The sequence below is a fragment of the Macaca thibetana genome, chromosome 12, assembly GCF_024542745.1.
Source record: "Macaca thibetana thibetana isolate TM-01 chromosome 12, ASM2454274v1, whole genome shotgun sequence".
Taxonomy (NCBI): Eukaryota; Metazoa; Chordata; class Mammalia; order Primates; family Cercopithecidae; genus Macaca; species Macaca thibetana.
The window spans coordinates 1,090,667-1,107,749 of NC_065589.1; the positions used below are offsets into that span (position 1 = coordinate 1,090,667).

Consider the following 17,083-nt stretch of genomic DNA (forward strand, 5'->3'; position numbering starts at 1 on the left):
AACAAAAACAAAACAAAACAAAAACCCCTCTTTCCCTGCCGCCGCGGAGTCACGCGGAGGTGGAGGCTTGGGTGCGTTCAAGATTCCGCTTCACCCGTAACCCACCACCATGGCCGAGGAAGGCATTGCTGCTGGAGGTGTAATGGACGTTAATACTGCTTTACAAGAGGTGCTGAAGACCGCCCTCATCCACGATGGCCTAGCACGTGGAATTCGCGAAGCTGCCAAAGCCTTAGACAAGCGCCAAGCCCATCTTTGTGTGCTTGCATCTAACTGTGATGAGCCTATGTATGTCAAGTTGGTGGAGGCCCTTTGTGCTGAACACCAGATCAACCTAATTAAGGTTGATGACAACAAGAAACTAGGAGAATGGGTAGGCCTCTGTAAAACTGACAGAGAGGGGAAACCCCGTAAAATGGTTGGTTGCAGTTGTGTAGTAGTTAAGGACTATGGAAAGGAGTCTCAGGCCAAGGATGTTATCGAAGAGTACTTCAAATGCAAGAAATGAATAAATCAATCTTTGGCTCACAAAAAAAAAAAAAAAAAAAAAAAAACCCAAAAAACAAAAAACAAATTCTAGGGAGATTAATTAAATGAGAAAAATGAAACCATAAAAAGGTGCTAATATAATACTGGCATGGGGAAGAACTTCCTGAGCCCATACAAAGGATAGAAACCCTCAAGGAAAAGACAGCCAGAGCTGACCCTGATAGGCCCTGATTTTTCAACTTTATGGTGGTGTGAAAGTGATAAGCATTCAGTAGAAACTGAACTTCAAGTGCCCATACAACCATTCTGTTTTTCACTTCCAGTATGGTATTCAATAAATTATGTGAGATATTCAACACTTTGTTATAAAACAAGCTTCATGTTAGATGATTTTACCCAACTGTAAGCTAATGTATGTTCTGAGCACATTTAAAGTAGGCTAGGCTGGCCAGGCGTGGTGGCTCACGCCTGTAATCCCAGCACTTTGGGAGGCAGAGGTGGGCGGATCACAAGGTCAGGAGATCGAGACCATCCTGGCTAACACAGTGAAACCCCGTCTCTACTAAAAAATACAAAAAATTAGCCAGGAGTGGTGGTGGGTGCCTGTAGTCCCAGTTACTCGGGAGGCTGAGGCAGGAGAATGACGTAAACCTGGGAGGCGGAGCTTGCAGTGAGCCAAGATGGCACCACTGCACTCCAGCCTGGGCAACTCTATCTCAAGAAAAAAAAAAAGAGTAGGCTAGACTAAGCTATGATATCAGATAGGTTAAGTGTATTAAATGCATTTTCATTTCTTTTCTTTTCTTTTTTTTTTTTTTTGAGGCAGAGTCTTGCTTTGTCACCCAGGCTGGAGTGCAGTGGTGCGATCTTGGCTCACTGCAACCTCCGCCTCCCGGGTTCAAGTGATTCTTGTGCTCAGCCTCCCGAGTAGCTGGGACTACAGGTGCCCACCACCACACCTGACTAATTTTTGTATTTTTAGTAGAGACAGGGTTTCGCCATGTTGGCCAGGCTGGTCTCAAACTCCTGACCTCAGGTGATTCGCCCACCTCAGCCTCCCAAAGTGCTGGGATTATAGGCGTGAGCAACTGTGCCCTGTTAAATGCATTTTTGACTATGATATTTTCCTCTTATAATGGGTTTATCAGGACATAGCCCTATCGTAAGTTGAGGAACGTCTGTTTCAATTCACACCTTCAACAAGCATTTGCTGGGTTCCCTATATGTGCCAGATGCCATTCTAGAGTAAGAGAAACACAACCCATCAAGATGGAATTTAAATTCTACAAGGTAAAACCAAATTGCAAGCAAAGTAAAAAGGCAGTTACTAACTGAGAAAATAATTTCTGACTTAATAGGGTTGGTGAGCATTTTTACCATGTAAATATTTCACTAATGTGCACAAAAAACTCACAGACCAATGGAGACCAGAGTGACCAGCAAGCTGAGTGATTCCCAAGAGGAAAAGCACGGAATGCCAGGACACAGGGACCAGGCTGGCCTCCCCGACAGTCCACAGGGACGAAAAGTGAGACAACGGGGCTGCTTGATGGGGCTGCTCGCCTTACCCACTTGGGAAGAGTAAGAGAGATGGGTGCCTAGCACTTTCCATGGTGGAGGGAAAGATGCATGTTTAGACCTAGCTCCTGCCAGTGGGCAGGTCAGCTGGCACAGGTGCTCCAAAAGCAATTTAGCAGGAGTGCCCAAGGCCGTAAACACCTTTGCTCAGACAGATCTACATTTTGGAATTGATCTGAAAGACATAATTAAGGATGTGCAGAAAGACAGAGACCCAACAATGTTACAGTCCTCAACAACCAGCCACAGCCAAGCATCCAATGACAGGTGACTAGTTAAATGAACTGGGGCTGCTATGAAAGGAAAGGAAAACCAGTGCCCTGACAAAACAGCCCGTGGATGATGGCAACTGTGCAGCAGATGCCTATAGCCATCACTGCTGAGTGGTACAATAATGAGGGAGTTCTTTTTTTTTTTTCCTGTGGGTTTTTTTTTTTTAATTTGAGACAAGGTCTCACTCTGTCACTGGGACTGGAGTGCAGTGGTGCAGTCACAGCTCACTACAGCCTTGACCTCCTGGGCTTAAGTGATTCTCCCACCTCAGCCTCCCAAGTAGCTGGGACTATAGGCACACACCACTATGCCCGGCTAATTAAAAAAAAAATTTTTTTTTAAAGATTTGACTTCGCCATGTTTCCCAGGCAGGTCTCAAACTCTCAGCTTCAAGCGATCCTACCATCTTGACCTCCTAAAGTGCTGGCATTACAGGTGTGAGCCACCGCACCTGGTCAGTGATGAGTGATTTCTATCTTATATTTTCAATTATTTTTTCTATAATAAAGGTGTAATTTTTAAAAGTATACTTTAAAACAAATGGGGTCTGCTTCCAGTGGTGGCAGATGAGCTAATTCAATCTGACCTCCTCTTGCCTGAAAAGTGGAATTACATTTTACAAACACTTGGCCGGGCAGGGTGGCTCACGTCTGTAATCCCAGCACTTTGGGAGGCCGAGGCAGGTGGATCACGAGGTCAGGAGATCAAGACCACCATGGCTAACACAGTGAAACCCCGTCTCTACTAAAAATAGAAAAAAATTAGCTAGGCGTGGTGGCGGGCGCCTGTAGTCCCAGCTACTCAGGAGGCTGAGCCAGGAGAATGGTGTGAACCCAGGAGGCAGAGCTTGCATTGAGCCAAGATTGCACCACTGCACTCCAGCATGGGCGATACAGTGAGACTCCTCTCAAAAAAAAAAAAAAAAAAAAAAAAGAAAAAAAAATTTACAAACACCTGCCTGAGGGTTTTGGTGCTCATTGTCAGGAGGAGGCAGTGCAGAGGGATGAGAGTGGACAAAACCCTTGAAGAAAGAACAGGAAAAGAGGACCCCAGGGAGGGAGGACCCCACTGGTAGAGGAAGGACTCTAGGGAGGAAGGATCCCAGGGAGGGAGGACCCCAGGGAGAGAGGACCTCAGGGAAGGAGGACCCTACTGGGGGAGGGCCCTGGGGGAGGAGGGCCCTGGGGGAGGAAGACAACAGGGAGGGAAAATCCCAGGGAGGGAGGACCACAGGGAGCAAGGTAGGACCCCAGGAAGGGAAGATCCTAGGGAAGGAGGACTCCAAGGAGGGAATATCCCAGGGAGGGAGGACTACAGGGAGCAAGGGAGGACCCCCGGGGAAGGAAGATCCCAGAGAGGGAGGGAAGATCCCAGGAAGTGAAGATCACAGGGAGTGAGGGAGGACCTCAGGGAGGGAGGAAGGAGCCGAGGGAGGGAAGATCCCAGAGAGGGAGGGAGGACTCTAGGGAGGGAAGATCCTAGGAAAGGAGGACCCCAGGGAGGGAGGACCACAGGAAGGGAAGATACCAGAGAGGGAAGACCACAGGGAGTGAGGAAGGACCTCAGGGAGGGAGGGAGGACCCCAGGGAGGGAAGATTACAAGGGAGGATCTCAGGGAGGGAACATCACTGAGAGGGAGGACTACAAGGAGGGAGGGAGGACTACTTTAGCATTGTAGTCAAGGCAAATAAGCCAAAAGGGATAGGGCAGAGTTGGGGATTAGAGCCCCTAGGTCCATGGCACCCTAGGCAGGAGGCCTGGCAGGGCCATGGGGAGAGACAGTCACTGTGATGAGGTGTCCTGGACCGATGGCCTCTAGAGCTGCATGAAAGTCTCCCCATGACCTGAGAACAGTATTTCCATCGAACACAAGCAGCCAACCACAAAGGACAAAGTTGATGAACTGGATCACGCTAAAATGAGGAATCTTTGCTCCCATCCCAGGCATGTGCCTACGTGGGACAGAGGGCTGGTGTGGATGTCACACAGCCTGAGGAAGATGCTGCTGCAGAGGCTGACTCTAAGCTTGCAGGGAGCAGGCCTTGTCCTGCCAGGTGCTGACAGAGACCACAGGCTGAGTCCAGGTTTCCCTAGAAGGGAACGATGGACTAGAGACAGGGCAGTTTGAGCATCGATAAGAACAATGACCATGGGGGTCAGAGACAACCAACAAGGAATGCCCACCAGGTGCTGCTCCCAGTGTGGCCAAATACTCAGCAGGTACTGCTCTCAGTGTTGCTGGGTTAGGATTCACCTCTGCAGGAGAGAGGTGGGTGGGGCCCAGCCCAGCACCACGTGGAAACCCCAGGCAGGGTGCAAGACCACTCACCAGCATGCCTCGGAGGGGAAGGAGGCCCCGGATCCGGAAGTGGCTGGTCCCTGTGACTCCTTTGCTTGTGTACAGCAACATGTCTGAGAACTGAGAAGTAGGAAGCTTTACATCTATGAACTTCACAAACAAGTGTCTTAATGGGCAGACCAACTTAGACTCTGGCTGCTCATCATGTGGACATCAGATCTATTCAGCTTGCTGGAGATTTCTGGCAAAAAGGGGACTTTTATTCATTCATTTGGTCATTTTTGACCAGAGGCAGGAAGTGGCCACAGGAACCAGTACATCTGCTGGGTCAGCTCCCAGCTAGCTTGGCTGAGAAGCTGGAGGCAGTAAGGAATTCTGGCTGGTGCTGACTCAGTTACCTCCTCATCCACATGGTTCATGCTGGAACCCACTAACTGGTAGGAACAAGGACATGCTGGGAGGGGCTTCTGGGCCAACAGTGAGCCTGTCCCGACTGGCCATTGGGCAGTCAGTAGCACCTTCTTGCAGCCACATGTATATGGACTTTACAACCTTTTGGCTTCTGTTTGTCCCATAGTCAGGTGCTCAGAACCTGGAATGAGGAGGGAGGCTGGCCCCGGGGTGGGCGGAGAAGCTGTTTTCTGCTTCTTCCCACTCTGTGACCCTCCCCTGGCCTCGTCTGACTCCAACGCTACCCACCTGCACCAAAGCCTCCAAGTGCTAAACTACACAGAGGCCAAGGGACTGCCGCTGCACGTGGTATCCCTAACAGAACTGCTGCCCATCCCCCTTGGGGGGGAAGCACAGCTTGAGTGGGGAGAAAACCTACCAGAAAGAACATCCTCTGCTGCGGGCCCTTCTTGGTGAGCTTGTGAAGGCAGCCCTCACGGATGAACTCCTGAAAGACAGAGACAGAGTCCCCTTTGAGCTGGCTGAGGGCAGCTGGCGGATGCGCACTAGCCGGGCCGAGGGTCAGGAATAGCCTTGTGGCCGCTTGTGCTCCTCTGGCTGCTCCTCCCAATGAGGGTCCTCTAGTGGGGCCTCCCAGTGGGGCTCCTCTACCCTCAGCAGTGCCCATGATCACCAGGTCCTGTCTTGGTGCCAACAAATTCAGTCTTCAAATCATCTACTGAGTACCTGCCCTGGACTAGGAGCCCTGGAGCCCTGACACAACCAAGAGGTAGAGCCCGGGGTATTGTTCTTGCTGAGGAGAAGCTGCTGGAGGGTTCAGCCACAAAGATGTCATCTGAGATCCGCTTTGAAAAAACTGGACAGGAGCAGGTTTGAGAATGGGAGGAGGAAAGGAGAGTTCTCCTAGGTATTCAAATTAGCCCCTCCCCACAGGGCATTAGATAAGAAAACAGAATCCTGCTAGCGTCAGACACCTGCGCAGATAGGGTAAGCGAGAGTCCTGGGAGCCCCTTGAATTCCTAACCTGGACTGCTCTGGAGCTCTTCCACCGTTTGTTCCTTTCAGACAGACAGGAGGAGCAGCAGGTGTCCAGAGAATGTGTCAGGGGCCCACTAGTATGAGCAGCCCCAACACACTGTGTGAAGGCGCAAGGAGGAGCACACTACACAGATAATCCTCACAGACATGTAGGATGAAAAATCAGCCCAAACAGAAACGTCCACCCCACACAATGAGGAAGGTGGTCATATGGATGCATTTGTGTAACTGGATGAGGCTGGTAACTAAGCTTGGGGCTCTCACTCCAAACCTGCCTCCCAGCCCTACTCTGAGAGGCCACAGGGGCATGACAGGGAGCCCTGGAGACCACACACTGAGGTCCCTGTGAGCTGCTGGCAATTGCTTGGCCCTGGGAGTGGCAGTTCCTTCCAGCCACAGGCAGCAGCATCACACTCAGAGACCCCAGCACTGGCTGAGCAGCAGCCCCCTCTCCAGAGCCCCCACACAGGATGTACGTCCCAGACCCACGGGGTGCCTTCTCCACCATGCACTGGCCCTGCTGCCAGCTGTGAGGCTCAGTGCTATGGGCCTTTGACCAAGCTGTCAAATTTGTTCCCCAGCCCTAGGGTAGTACCTGTGGCTCACAGTTCTGCCACCTCCCTGACACTTCACAGTTCTTTTTACCCTTTGGTACCTCATCAACTTTATACCTGGTTAACAATCCTTGCTATTACATCCTCTGCTCAAATAACTGGCATGGTTTCTGTCTCCTGACTGACACACATATTTAACTCAGGAAGACATGAAACTCTGGGCTATACAGACATGACTTTAGAGATTTTGACTAATAATAACAAATTATTATTTGAATTTGCACAGCATCTACTTCATGCAAGGCCCAGGGCTGAGCAGCTGACATAGATTCCTTGTTCATCCTCAAGACCTCCTGCCTCAGAGAGGTGGTGCAGCCTGCCCAGGACACACAGGAAGTGTGGTGAGACTGAGTTTGATGCATGGCTCAAGAGCCTACACCTTTGCCACTGTCCTATGTAGCTAACTCTCAATTGTCTTTTCAGCGACAGTTCCCTGGGCCACCATCTATAAGACCCAGCGACAGTTCCCTGGGCCACCATCTATAAGACCCTGCACAGAGATTACTAGGAGAAATAATGGTATGTAACATGAGCCCTACTTTCAGGAGTTCCCAGCCAGCAGCAACAGCTCAACGCTATGCAGCCAAGGAGAGAAACAAAAGAGTGGTGGTCCTAGCACCCGATCAAAGCCCAGACTCCTGAAGTGGGGAAGGTTTCCTGTGTATTCCAGGCTAATTCATTTCTCCAAGCTCGCAGTTCCACATTTTCAATACCTTCTTCTAACAAAGCTAACACAGAACATGATTCATACACATGCTTCAATGCACATGTGTGTGCTGAGACAGGAAACATCTCCATGTAATTTTTAAAACAATTTTTTTATGTTGAGAGTATTGAGTTCAAAGCAAAAAGCACTAGTGACAGAAAGTAACTGGCCCAATAGACATATAGACCATGGGATAGAATCAAGAGTCCAGAAATAAATCCATATGTTTACAGTTCATTGATTTGTTTTTGTTTCTGAGACAGGGTCTCACTCTGTTGCCCAGGCTGGAGTGCAGTGGTGTGATCACAGCTCACTGTAGCCTTGACCTTCTAGGCTCAAGCGATCCACTTGCCTCAGCCTCGGGGGAAGCTGGGACCATAGGTGTGTGCCACCATGCCAGGCAAATTTTTTTTCTTTTTTTTTGGTAGATACAGGGTATCAGTATGTTGCCCAGGCTAGTCTCAATCTCCTGGCTTCAAGTGATCCTTCTGCCATGCCCTCCCAAAGTGCTAGGAATACAGGCTTAAGCCACTATGCCTAGCCCCCACTGATCTTCTACAAGGGTTAAAAGACAGACAATTCAATAAATGGTGCCGGGAAAACTGGACATCCACATGCAAAATAATAAAGTTGGACTCCTATGTTCCAGTATACACAAAAACTAACCCAAAATGGATCAAAGATCTAAATGGAAGAGGTAAAACATAAAACTATTAGAAGAAAAGAAACAGAAGGGTAAATCTTCATACCCTGGGTTAGGCTTTCTTTCTTTTTTCATTTCTTTTTTTCATAAATACACAATTTTGTTTGCTATTTTCAGGGGAAACTTAGGCATTAAACTGTAAGCTGATAAAATACTATACCCAAATTTTAGTGAATTAAATCTTAGTGATTTTAGTGAATTAAATCTTAATATCTTTAAATTAAAAAAAACCACAAGCCTATCTATTATATCAAAGTCAAAAATCAAACAATGCTAAGGGGTCAGCAGCTCCCCAGAGAGTACACTCTGAGGGCCCACAGTGGTTGCCTTCCTCCTGAGCTCTGCTGGGGAGGACAGGGTCATCCCATGGCTAAGTCTGACCTCTAGAAAGGCTTTTATAAATTGTCTAAGCCAAACATTTAACAGCATACAAGAGACCTTACAAAAAGGAGGTGCTAAGTCCTAATGCTGGAGAACTTGGTTAATCAGGTTATTGGCAAAGAAGATGAGGCCTAGGCAAGAAGTCTCCAGAAGCATTGGAAACCAGACAGTGTCAGAGCCTCTGACCTGCACATGGGCAGTTGGCGGTCAGTCTGCACAGTGCTCCTTGGGAAGCTGGAGTTCCAGAAACAAAGAGCTTGGAGCCTGCCCTGCACACCAGGTCCCCAGACTCTGACAGGTCCCCACAACCAGCTGAGAAAGGTCTGTTTTCAAAGGATGTGGGCAGTAGTTTCTAAAAGAATCCCATCAGCTCCCATGTCATGTTGGGTGGAGCCCATGATGGTCGACTGAAGTCCCAAACATCCCAGAAAGGCTGCACAGTTATACAAAGAAAATGACAGAGTGGTGAGAGAGAGGCATTTGTGATGCTCCATAAACATCCCAAATTTTCACTGTGACCCAGACCTTCAGTTCCAGAAGCCAGCAGACAGGCCTCCAGCCCAACCTCTATGCCAGGTGTGACATAGCACTGACAGGCACCAGCTCCCCCATGAGCCCACAGAGTGGGGGACAAGGCAACACTGCTACCTCATGATAACGGGTTGAACAGATCAGTCTCAACGCAGCAATCCTTGTGGGCATTTCCAGAGTATAAACCCTGGGGAGTCTATCCACACTGAAAAGGGGTATAAAGTTCTCTCGCCTGGAAAACACAAATTGAAAAGCCTTGACTGGCCGGGCATGGTGGCTCAAGCCTGTAATCCCAGCACTTTGGGAGGCCGAGATGGGCGGATCATGAGGTCAGAAGATTGAGACCATCCTGGCTAACACGGTGAAACCCGTCTCTACTAAAAAATACAAAAAAAAAACTAGCCGGGCGAGGTGGCGGGCGCCTGTAGTCCCAGCTACTCGGGAGGCTGAGGCAGGAGAATGGCGTAAACCCAGGAGGCAGAGCTTGCAGTGAGCTGAGATCCGGCCATTGCACTCCAGCCTGGGCGACAGAGCGAGACTCCATCTCAAAAAAAAAAAAAAAAAGAAAAGCCTTGACTGTCCCGGACTGAGTCAGGCAGGATCATAGCCTGTGTCGGAAAAAGGCCTGTCTTTGAAACGGTGCCAGGAAGTAGTGATGATGCAGAAGCCGCCTTTGTCAGGAGCTCTGTGAGGTTGAGAGCAACCAGCGATCCCACCTGGGAGGCAGAGCTCGCGACTGAGTCTAGGGCCTGGCAGCCAGACCAGAGGCCACAACCTGCTGGACGCCGATGACGCTGTGGCCACTTCCTGCCAGTGAAGCCCAGGCTGCTTTTACAGACTATGTGTAGCACCAAGAACTCTGTCCTTTACATGATCTTCAGGGATTGAGTGGGCTGACTGGGAGCATCTGTCTCAGTCTCTAGCCCCTCTCAAGAGACAGCATCCACCTGGCCGCCATGCTCCTCCCCTTGGGGACACCTGGCCTTGGACAGCTGGACCTGTCTCTCACCACCCACCTCAGAGGCAAAAAAGGATTCACACACAGATCTCTAGAAAAATGATCAAAAGCAGGTTCCTTCTCGCAGCCAAGCTTCCTGGACATGGTAGTTCATTGCATCTTGGGAAAGAGTAAATCATTTTTTCATACTGTGTCCCTCACATCCTTGAACCTTGTTCTTGCAAAATCTTGGGCTTCTTGCTGGGTTCACTGGCCATACTGTATGGGGTGTTGTGAAGTTCCTTGGACATCACATAGAGGAACTTGGCCTGATCTTCATTTCCATAGTTGTAAGAGGAGCCAATGCTAACCAGTTGTTCAAACTTCTGACTGTCGGACATGGTGGACACCATCTGTGTGAGTTCCTCCTCCTGGCACTGAAGTACATGGTACACATGCTTCATGGGCACCTGTGATGTTTTGTTCTCTTGTTCTCTAATTTTATCCAAGTTTTATTAATGAGGTGATATTGTAAAATTCTGCTTTCTCCAACACTCTTTCCTCCACAAGATCTTTGTTAATCACCAGCTTGCCATGTCTCAGGTAGTTCAGCACAGGCCCGAAATAGGTGGGGTCTCTGACCATTAAATAGGCAACAGTTTCATCCTTGTCAGGGTTAGCCTAGTATAAGCAGTACAGGAAGTATTTCAGGTCCTGGCACAGCATCTGCTGGGTGGTGAGGAAGTAGGTGCAGCCAACGCTGAGCCAGACCCATTTGGACATGCTGCCGGGTGCTGGGCCAGGGTGCTCTGAGTCCTGCACTACAGCAGCACAGGTCGACCCTACCAGCCCTGCCCCAAGGTTGCACTGGGCAGGTGGCAGTGCTCGCAGTAATTCCTTTTTTTCTGAGACAGGGTCTCGCTCTGTTGTCCAGGCTAAAGTGCAGTGGCGGAATCATAGCTTACTGCAACCTTGAACTCCTGGGCTCAAGCAATGCTCCTACCTTAGCCTCCCGAGTAGCTAGGACTACAGGTGTGTACCACTACGCTTGGCTGACAATAGTTTCTTAGATATAACATCTAAGACACAAGCAACTAAAGAAAAAAATAGATAAATTAAAACCTTTCATGTTGTAAATGAAGGCCACCATCAAGAAAGTGAAAGGACAACCCACACAATGGGAGAAAATGTTTGCAAATCATAGTCTGATAAAGGTCTATAGCATTCAGAATATAAAGAACCCTTAAAACTCAACAGGTTGTCTTTTACTTTTGGGTTTTAAGAGTTCCTAGCAAATTCTGAATAAAATAAAAGGTAGGCAAAGGATCTGAACAGACATTTCTCCAAAAAAGGCCTACAAATGGCCAATAAGCACATGAAAAGATGCTCAATGTCATTAGCCATCAGGGAAATACAAATTGTAACCACACAAGACAGCATTACACACTCACTAAAATGGCTAGAACCAAAAAGTGACACACAATGTGGAGAAACTAGAAGTCTCATACAAGTTGGTGGGAATGAAAAATGGTTCAGTCACTTTGGAAAACAGTTTGGCAGCTCCTCAAAATGTTAAACATGGAATTACCATATGACCCTGCGTATGGTATATACTCAAAACTGAAAACTTAAGTCCACACAAAACTTGTACATGAATGTTCACAGCAGCACTATTCATAACAGCCAAGAAGTGGAAATAACCCAGTGTCCATCAGATGAGTGGAGAGACATGTGATACATGCATGATGGAATATGATTCAGCCACAAAAAGGAACATGAGGCCGGGCACGGTGGCTCATGCCTGTAATCCCAGCACTTTGGGAGGCCAAGGCAGGTGGATCACAAGGTCAAGAGCTTGAGACCATCCTGGCCAACATGGTGAAACCCTGTCTCTACTAAAAACACAAAAATTAGCTGGGGGTAGTGGTATGTGCCTGCAGTCCCAGCTACTTGGGAGGCTGAGGCAGGAGAATCACTTGAACCTGGGAGGTGGAGGTTGCAGTGAGCCAAGATCGCGCCACTGCACCCCAGCCTGGTGACTGCACCTTTAATTTGAGAGACTGTCTCAAATTAAAAAAAAAAAAAAAAAAAAAGGGAACATGAATGAACCTTGAAAAGATTATTCTGAGTGAAAGAAGACAGTTACAAGAGGCCACAGTAATGTATGATACCATTTCTATGAAAGGCCCAGACAGGTTAACTCCTTAGAGACAGAAAGTAGATCAGTGGTTGCCAGGGGTTAGGGAGCAGAACGAGGTCCCCACAGAACAGCATCCCCACCCAGACAGGATTACCTCAGAACAGAGTCCCCCGAGAACAGGGTCCCCTTCAGAATAGCGATGGGAAGTGACTGTTAATCGGTGTGGGGGTTTCATTTTGGGGTGATGAAAATGTTCTGAATTAGATACTGATGGCTGCATAACCTTGTGAAGATATTAAAACCCACTCAATTATACATTTTTTGTATGTATGTATGTGTGTATGTATGTATATATGTATGTATTTTATTTTATTTTATTTTGAGACAGAGTTTCGCTCTTGTTACCCAGGCTAGAGTGCAATGGTGTGATCTTGGCTCACTGCAACTTCCACCTCCTGGGTTCAAGCGATTCTCCTACCTCAGCCTCCTGAGTAGCTGGGATTACAGGCATGCGCCACCACGCCCTGCTAATGTTTTGTATTTTTCTTAGAGACAGGGTTTCTCCATGTTGGTCAGGCTGGTCTCAAACTCCCGACCTCAGGTGATCCGCCTGCCTTGGCCTCCCAAAGTGCTGGGATTATAGGCGTGAGCCACTGTGCCTGGCCGTATTTACCTATTTTTAACGGAGACAGGGTCTTGCTCTGTTGTCAGGCTGGAGTGCAGTGATGTGATCAGGGCTTACTCCAGCCTCGACCTCCTTGGCTCAAGCAATCCTCCCATCTCAGTCTCCTGAGTAGCTGGGACCACAGGTGTGTGCCACCACACCCGGCAATTCTTTTTTTTTTTAATTCTCATAGAAACAGGGTTTCCCCGTGTTGCTCAGTCTGGTCTTGAACTCCTGGGCTCAAGCAATCCTCCCACGTCAGCCTCCCAGTGTTGGGATTACAGGTATGAGCCACTGTGCCTGGCCAAAATTATACATTTTAAAATAAAGGGTGACTTTCGTGGTATGTAAATTATATCTCAATTAAAAAAACAAAGTAGCTCAAAAAACATTCCCAGAGTAAGGTCACTCACCCTGCCAGGAGCAATGAGGTTCTCTACGCCCACCAGGTCCCGCTGCAGCTCCGTCAGCTTCTGCAGGTTCTCCAGCCGGATGAGAATGTGCTGTAGTGTGGTAGTCACCTCTGTGATGGCCTTCAGGGCATCTGTGTGGAGAGACCCCTCAGTATAGGTGTACAGGCAGTGGTGTGCACAGCACCCTCCACCCACCCACCACCTTGTGACAAAAACCAGCATTCTAAAAGGCAGTTTTAATTAGAGGTACATCCTACTTGACTTCTTATAGCAGCGGTCCCCAACCTTTTTGGTACCAGGGATAGGTTTCATGGAAGACTATTTTTCCACAGACCAGGGGTGGTGGGAATGGTTTGGGGATGAAACTGTTCCACCTCAGATCATCAGGCATTTGTTAGATTCTTATAAGGAGCACACAAACTAGATCCCCCAAACGCGCAGTTCACAATAGGGTTTGTGCTCCCATGAGAATCTAATGTTGCTGACCTGACAGGAGGAGGAGCTCAGGTGGTAATACAAGCAATGGGGAGTGGCTGTAAATAAAGAGAAGCTTCACTTGCCGGTCACTCACTTCCTGGTGTGCGGCCTGGTTCCTAATAGGCTATGGACTGGACTGGTACTAGTCCATGGCCAGGGGTGCTGGGGATCCCTGCCTTATAGGACTTATAGGACTGCTGCCTACTATATGCAGCCACCAGGTGCCTGCTCCTGCAGATACCCCTGAGGCCTTCAGGTTGTTCAACCCAAACTGTTGGCCAGCCCATATTCTGGTTTGGCAAAAAGGATAGGCTTTGTAAATAATGATTTAATGTTATGGGTAAGGCAGTATTTGCTCTTAAAGGAAAATGATTTATTGTACTTTAAAGGCTAAATGATTTGCACCTTCAAAGCAATTGTAATTTTCTCTTTTAACCAGGAACAGATGCCAATCTTATAGTTCAAGCAAAGGTAAGAGAAAGTTTATAATCTGGACAGGAAACTTAAAATACAAAGTTATACCAAGAGTAGTCTGCCCAGCTCTGAGGACATGCTGAGAGTGGTGGCGTAGCGTAGCTGAGCCTGCTCCCACCTCTGATGATGCCTGGAGCACAGGGTCTGCATCCTCCTTGCTGGAATCACTCATGGGGACCACCTTCCCCCTTCTTTCTTTTAATTAATTAATTAATTATTATTATTTTTTGAGACAGGGTCTGTCTCCCAGGCTGGAGTGCAGTGGCACGATCTTGGCTCACTGAAACCTCTGCCTCTCAAGTTCAAGCAATTCTTGTGCCTCAGCCTCCTAAGTAGCTGGGACTACAGATGCCCACCACAACACCTGGCTAATTTTTTGCATTTTTAGTAGAGACAGGGTTTCACCATGTTGGCCAGGCTGTTCTCCCACTCCTGACATCAGATGATCTACTCGCCTTGGCCTCCCCAAATGCTGGGATTACAGGCGTGACCCACTATGCCCGGCCACCTTCTGCCTTGTTTCTATCATGACTCCCTCTTACTTCCGGGCCACAAAGCTTCTCCATGACAAGGTCCACACCCCTCACCCAGCACTGCCCAGTGCTCAGCTCTAGCCCTGGGAAGATTTGTTAGCATGAAGTCACCTGACTGTTCCAGCTCTATCCTTTCCAGTGGGGGTGACAACAGTCCCTTACAGCTTTCAGAAGATAAAGTCAGAAAAGAATGAAGTACGTGAAGAGATCATCATTGACAAACAAAATTGACTGACAAAATTCATTTTCCGTCAAAGACACCTGCATGACACTGAAAACAAGGAAGAACTTCAGTGAATCCAGCATAGGTCTTGGCAGCTACCAACCCTACTGCTCTGTGCAGATTTCTAAGCTCCTGACCCCAACCCCTGGCTCTCCCAGGCTGGCCATCCCGAAAGCACTTGGGTCTGAGCCCCTCCTTCCAGACACCATGTCAGGCAGAGACTCATCATGCCATGCCCATTCGCTGCATGGCTGCTTGAGTCCACTCAAACAAGCACCAGTGCCACCCTGCCCTCAAATACTGACTCCACAGAGTGCAGGGCTGGGAGCCTGACTGCCACATGGACGCTGTGCTGCACCTCGGGAGGGACTGGCGGCTGCTGGAAGCTCAGGACACATTTTGGACCTGATGGCATGATAATGATCCTATACATCACCTGATCTGCCTTGATATTCTCCACAGAACCCGCAGAACAGGGTCTCCACAGAGCAGTATCCCCTGCAGAACAGGGTCCCCTCAGAAAAGGGTCCCCCTCAGAACAGGGACCCCATAGAAGAGCATCCCCCACAGAACAGGGTCCCCTCAGAGCATGGTCCCCTCAGAAGAGGGTCCCTTCAGAACAGCATCTCACTCAGAAAAGGGTCCCCTCAGAACAGGGTCACTATAGAGCAGTGTCACCATCAGAAAAGGGTCCTCACAGAACAGAATCCACATAGCACAGGATGCCCACCAAACAGAATCCCCCGTAGAACAGGGTCCCCTCAGAAAAAGGGTCCTCACAGAACAGGATCCCCACAGAACAGCATCCACCTCAGAACAGGGTCCCCAGAGAATATAATGCCCTCAGAACAGGGTCCCCTCAGAACTGCATCACCCTCAGAACAGAGGCCACATAGAGCAAAATCCCCCTGAGAACAGGGTCCCCACAGAAAACGATCCCTTCAGAACAGGGTCCCCACAGAACAGGGACCTCTCAGAATAGCATCCCTCTCAGAATAGGGTCCCCTCACAACAGCATCCCCCTCAAAACAGGGTCTCCTTCAGAACAGAATCCCCACAGAACAGGGTCCCCACAAACAACCTCTACAGAACAGAATCCCCATAGAAAAGGATTCCCCACAGAACAGGGTGTCTTCAGAACAGTATCCCCCTCGGAAAAAGATCCCTTCCAAACAGAATCTGCACAAAACAGGGTCCCCTCATTACCAGGTCTCCATAGAACAGAATCCCCACAGAACAGGATCCCCTCACAATGGTATCCCCCTCAGAATAGGATCCTCTCAGAACAGGGTCCCCTCAGAACAGCATCACCCTCAGAACAGGGTCCTCTCAGAACAGCATCCCCCTCAGAACAGGGTCCCCTCAGAACAGCATCCCCCTCAGAACAGGGTCTTCTTAGAACAGGGTACCCATAGAACAGGGTCCCTTGAGAATAGCATCCCCCACAGAACAGGGTGCCCTCAGAACAGGATCCCTTCAGAGCAGAATCCCCACAGAACTGGGTCCCCTGAGAACAGCATCTCCCTCAGACCAGAGTCCCTTCAGAACAGGATCACCACAGAACAGAATCCCCTCAGAACAGCATTCCCCTCAGAAGTGTCCTCTCAGAACAGGGTCCCCCTCAGAACAGGGTCCCCACAGAACAGCACCCCCCTCAGAACAGGATCCCCCTGAAAACAGGGTCCCCTCAAAACATCACTCCTCTCAGAATAAGGTCTCCACAAAACAGAATCCCCATAGAACCGGGGCCCCTCAGAACAGGATCCCTTCAGAATAGGGTCCCCTTAGAACAGGATCCCCATCAAAACATGCTCACTACAAAACAGGTTCTCAACAGAATGGTCCTCACAGAACAGGATGCTGCACAGAACAGGGTCCCTTCAGAACAGCAATCCCCACAGAACAGGTTTCCCTCAGAACAGGATCCCTTTAGAACAGGGTCCTCTCAGAATAGGATCCCCACAGAACAGGGTCCCCTAAGAACAGCATCCCCCTCAGAACAGAGTCCCCTCAAAACAGGGTCACCCTCAGATCAGGGTCTCCTCAGAACAGGGTCTACACAGAACAAAATCCCACAGAACAGTTTCTTCACAATAGCATTCCCTTCACAACAGGGTCCCCTCAGAACAGAATCCTCACAGAACAGGGTCCTCACAGAACGAGATGCCCCACAGAACAGGGTCCCTTCAGAACAGAATC

General features: G+C 49.0%; 2 protein-coding genes and 1 pseudogene across 7 annotated transcripts in view; 1 reads left to right on the forward strand and 2 right to left on the reverse strand.

The window, feature by feature from the left end:
- Window positions 1-17,083, reverse strand: part of FARP2 (FERM, ARH/RhoGEF and pleckstrin domain protein 2) — a 148,707-nt gene that overhangs the window by 6,401 nt on the left and 125,223 nt on the right. For all 5 annotated transcript variants that reach the window (XM_050751950.1, XM_050751951.1, XM_050751949.1 and 2 more), the window contains 3 exons: window positions 13,178-13,308; window positions 5,469-5,537; window positions 4,670-4,759 (listed from right to left, as the gene is read on the reverse strand). In XM_050751950.1, coding sequence (XP_050607907.1) covers window positions 4,670-4,759; window positions 5,469-5,537; window positions 13,178-13,308 — 290 coding nt within the window. The remainder of the gene's footprint in view (window positions 1-4,669; window positions 4,760-5,468; window positions 5,538-13,177; window positions 13,309-17,083) is intronic.
- On the forward strand, window positions 8-608 carry LOC126932799 (40S ribosomal protein S12-like). Its single transcript, XM_050751992.1, has one exon. The coding sequence runs from the start codon at window positions 110-112 to the stop codon at window positions 506-508; it is 399 nt and encodes a 132-aa protein (XP_050607949.1). The 5' UTR covers window positions 8-109; the 3' UTR covers window positions 509-608.
- Window positions 9,763-12,706, reverse strand: LOC126932797 (BTB/POZ domain-containing protein KCTD5-like; annotated as a pseudogene). Its single transcript, XR_007718315.1, has one exon. The product of XR_007718315.1 is annotated as a BTB/POZ domain-containing protein KCTD5-like (transcript).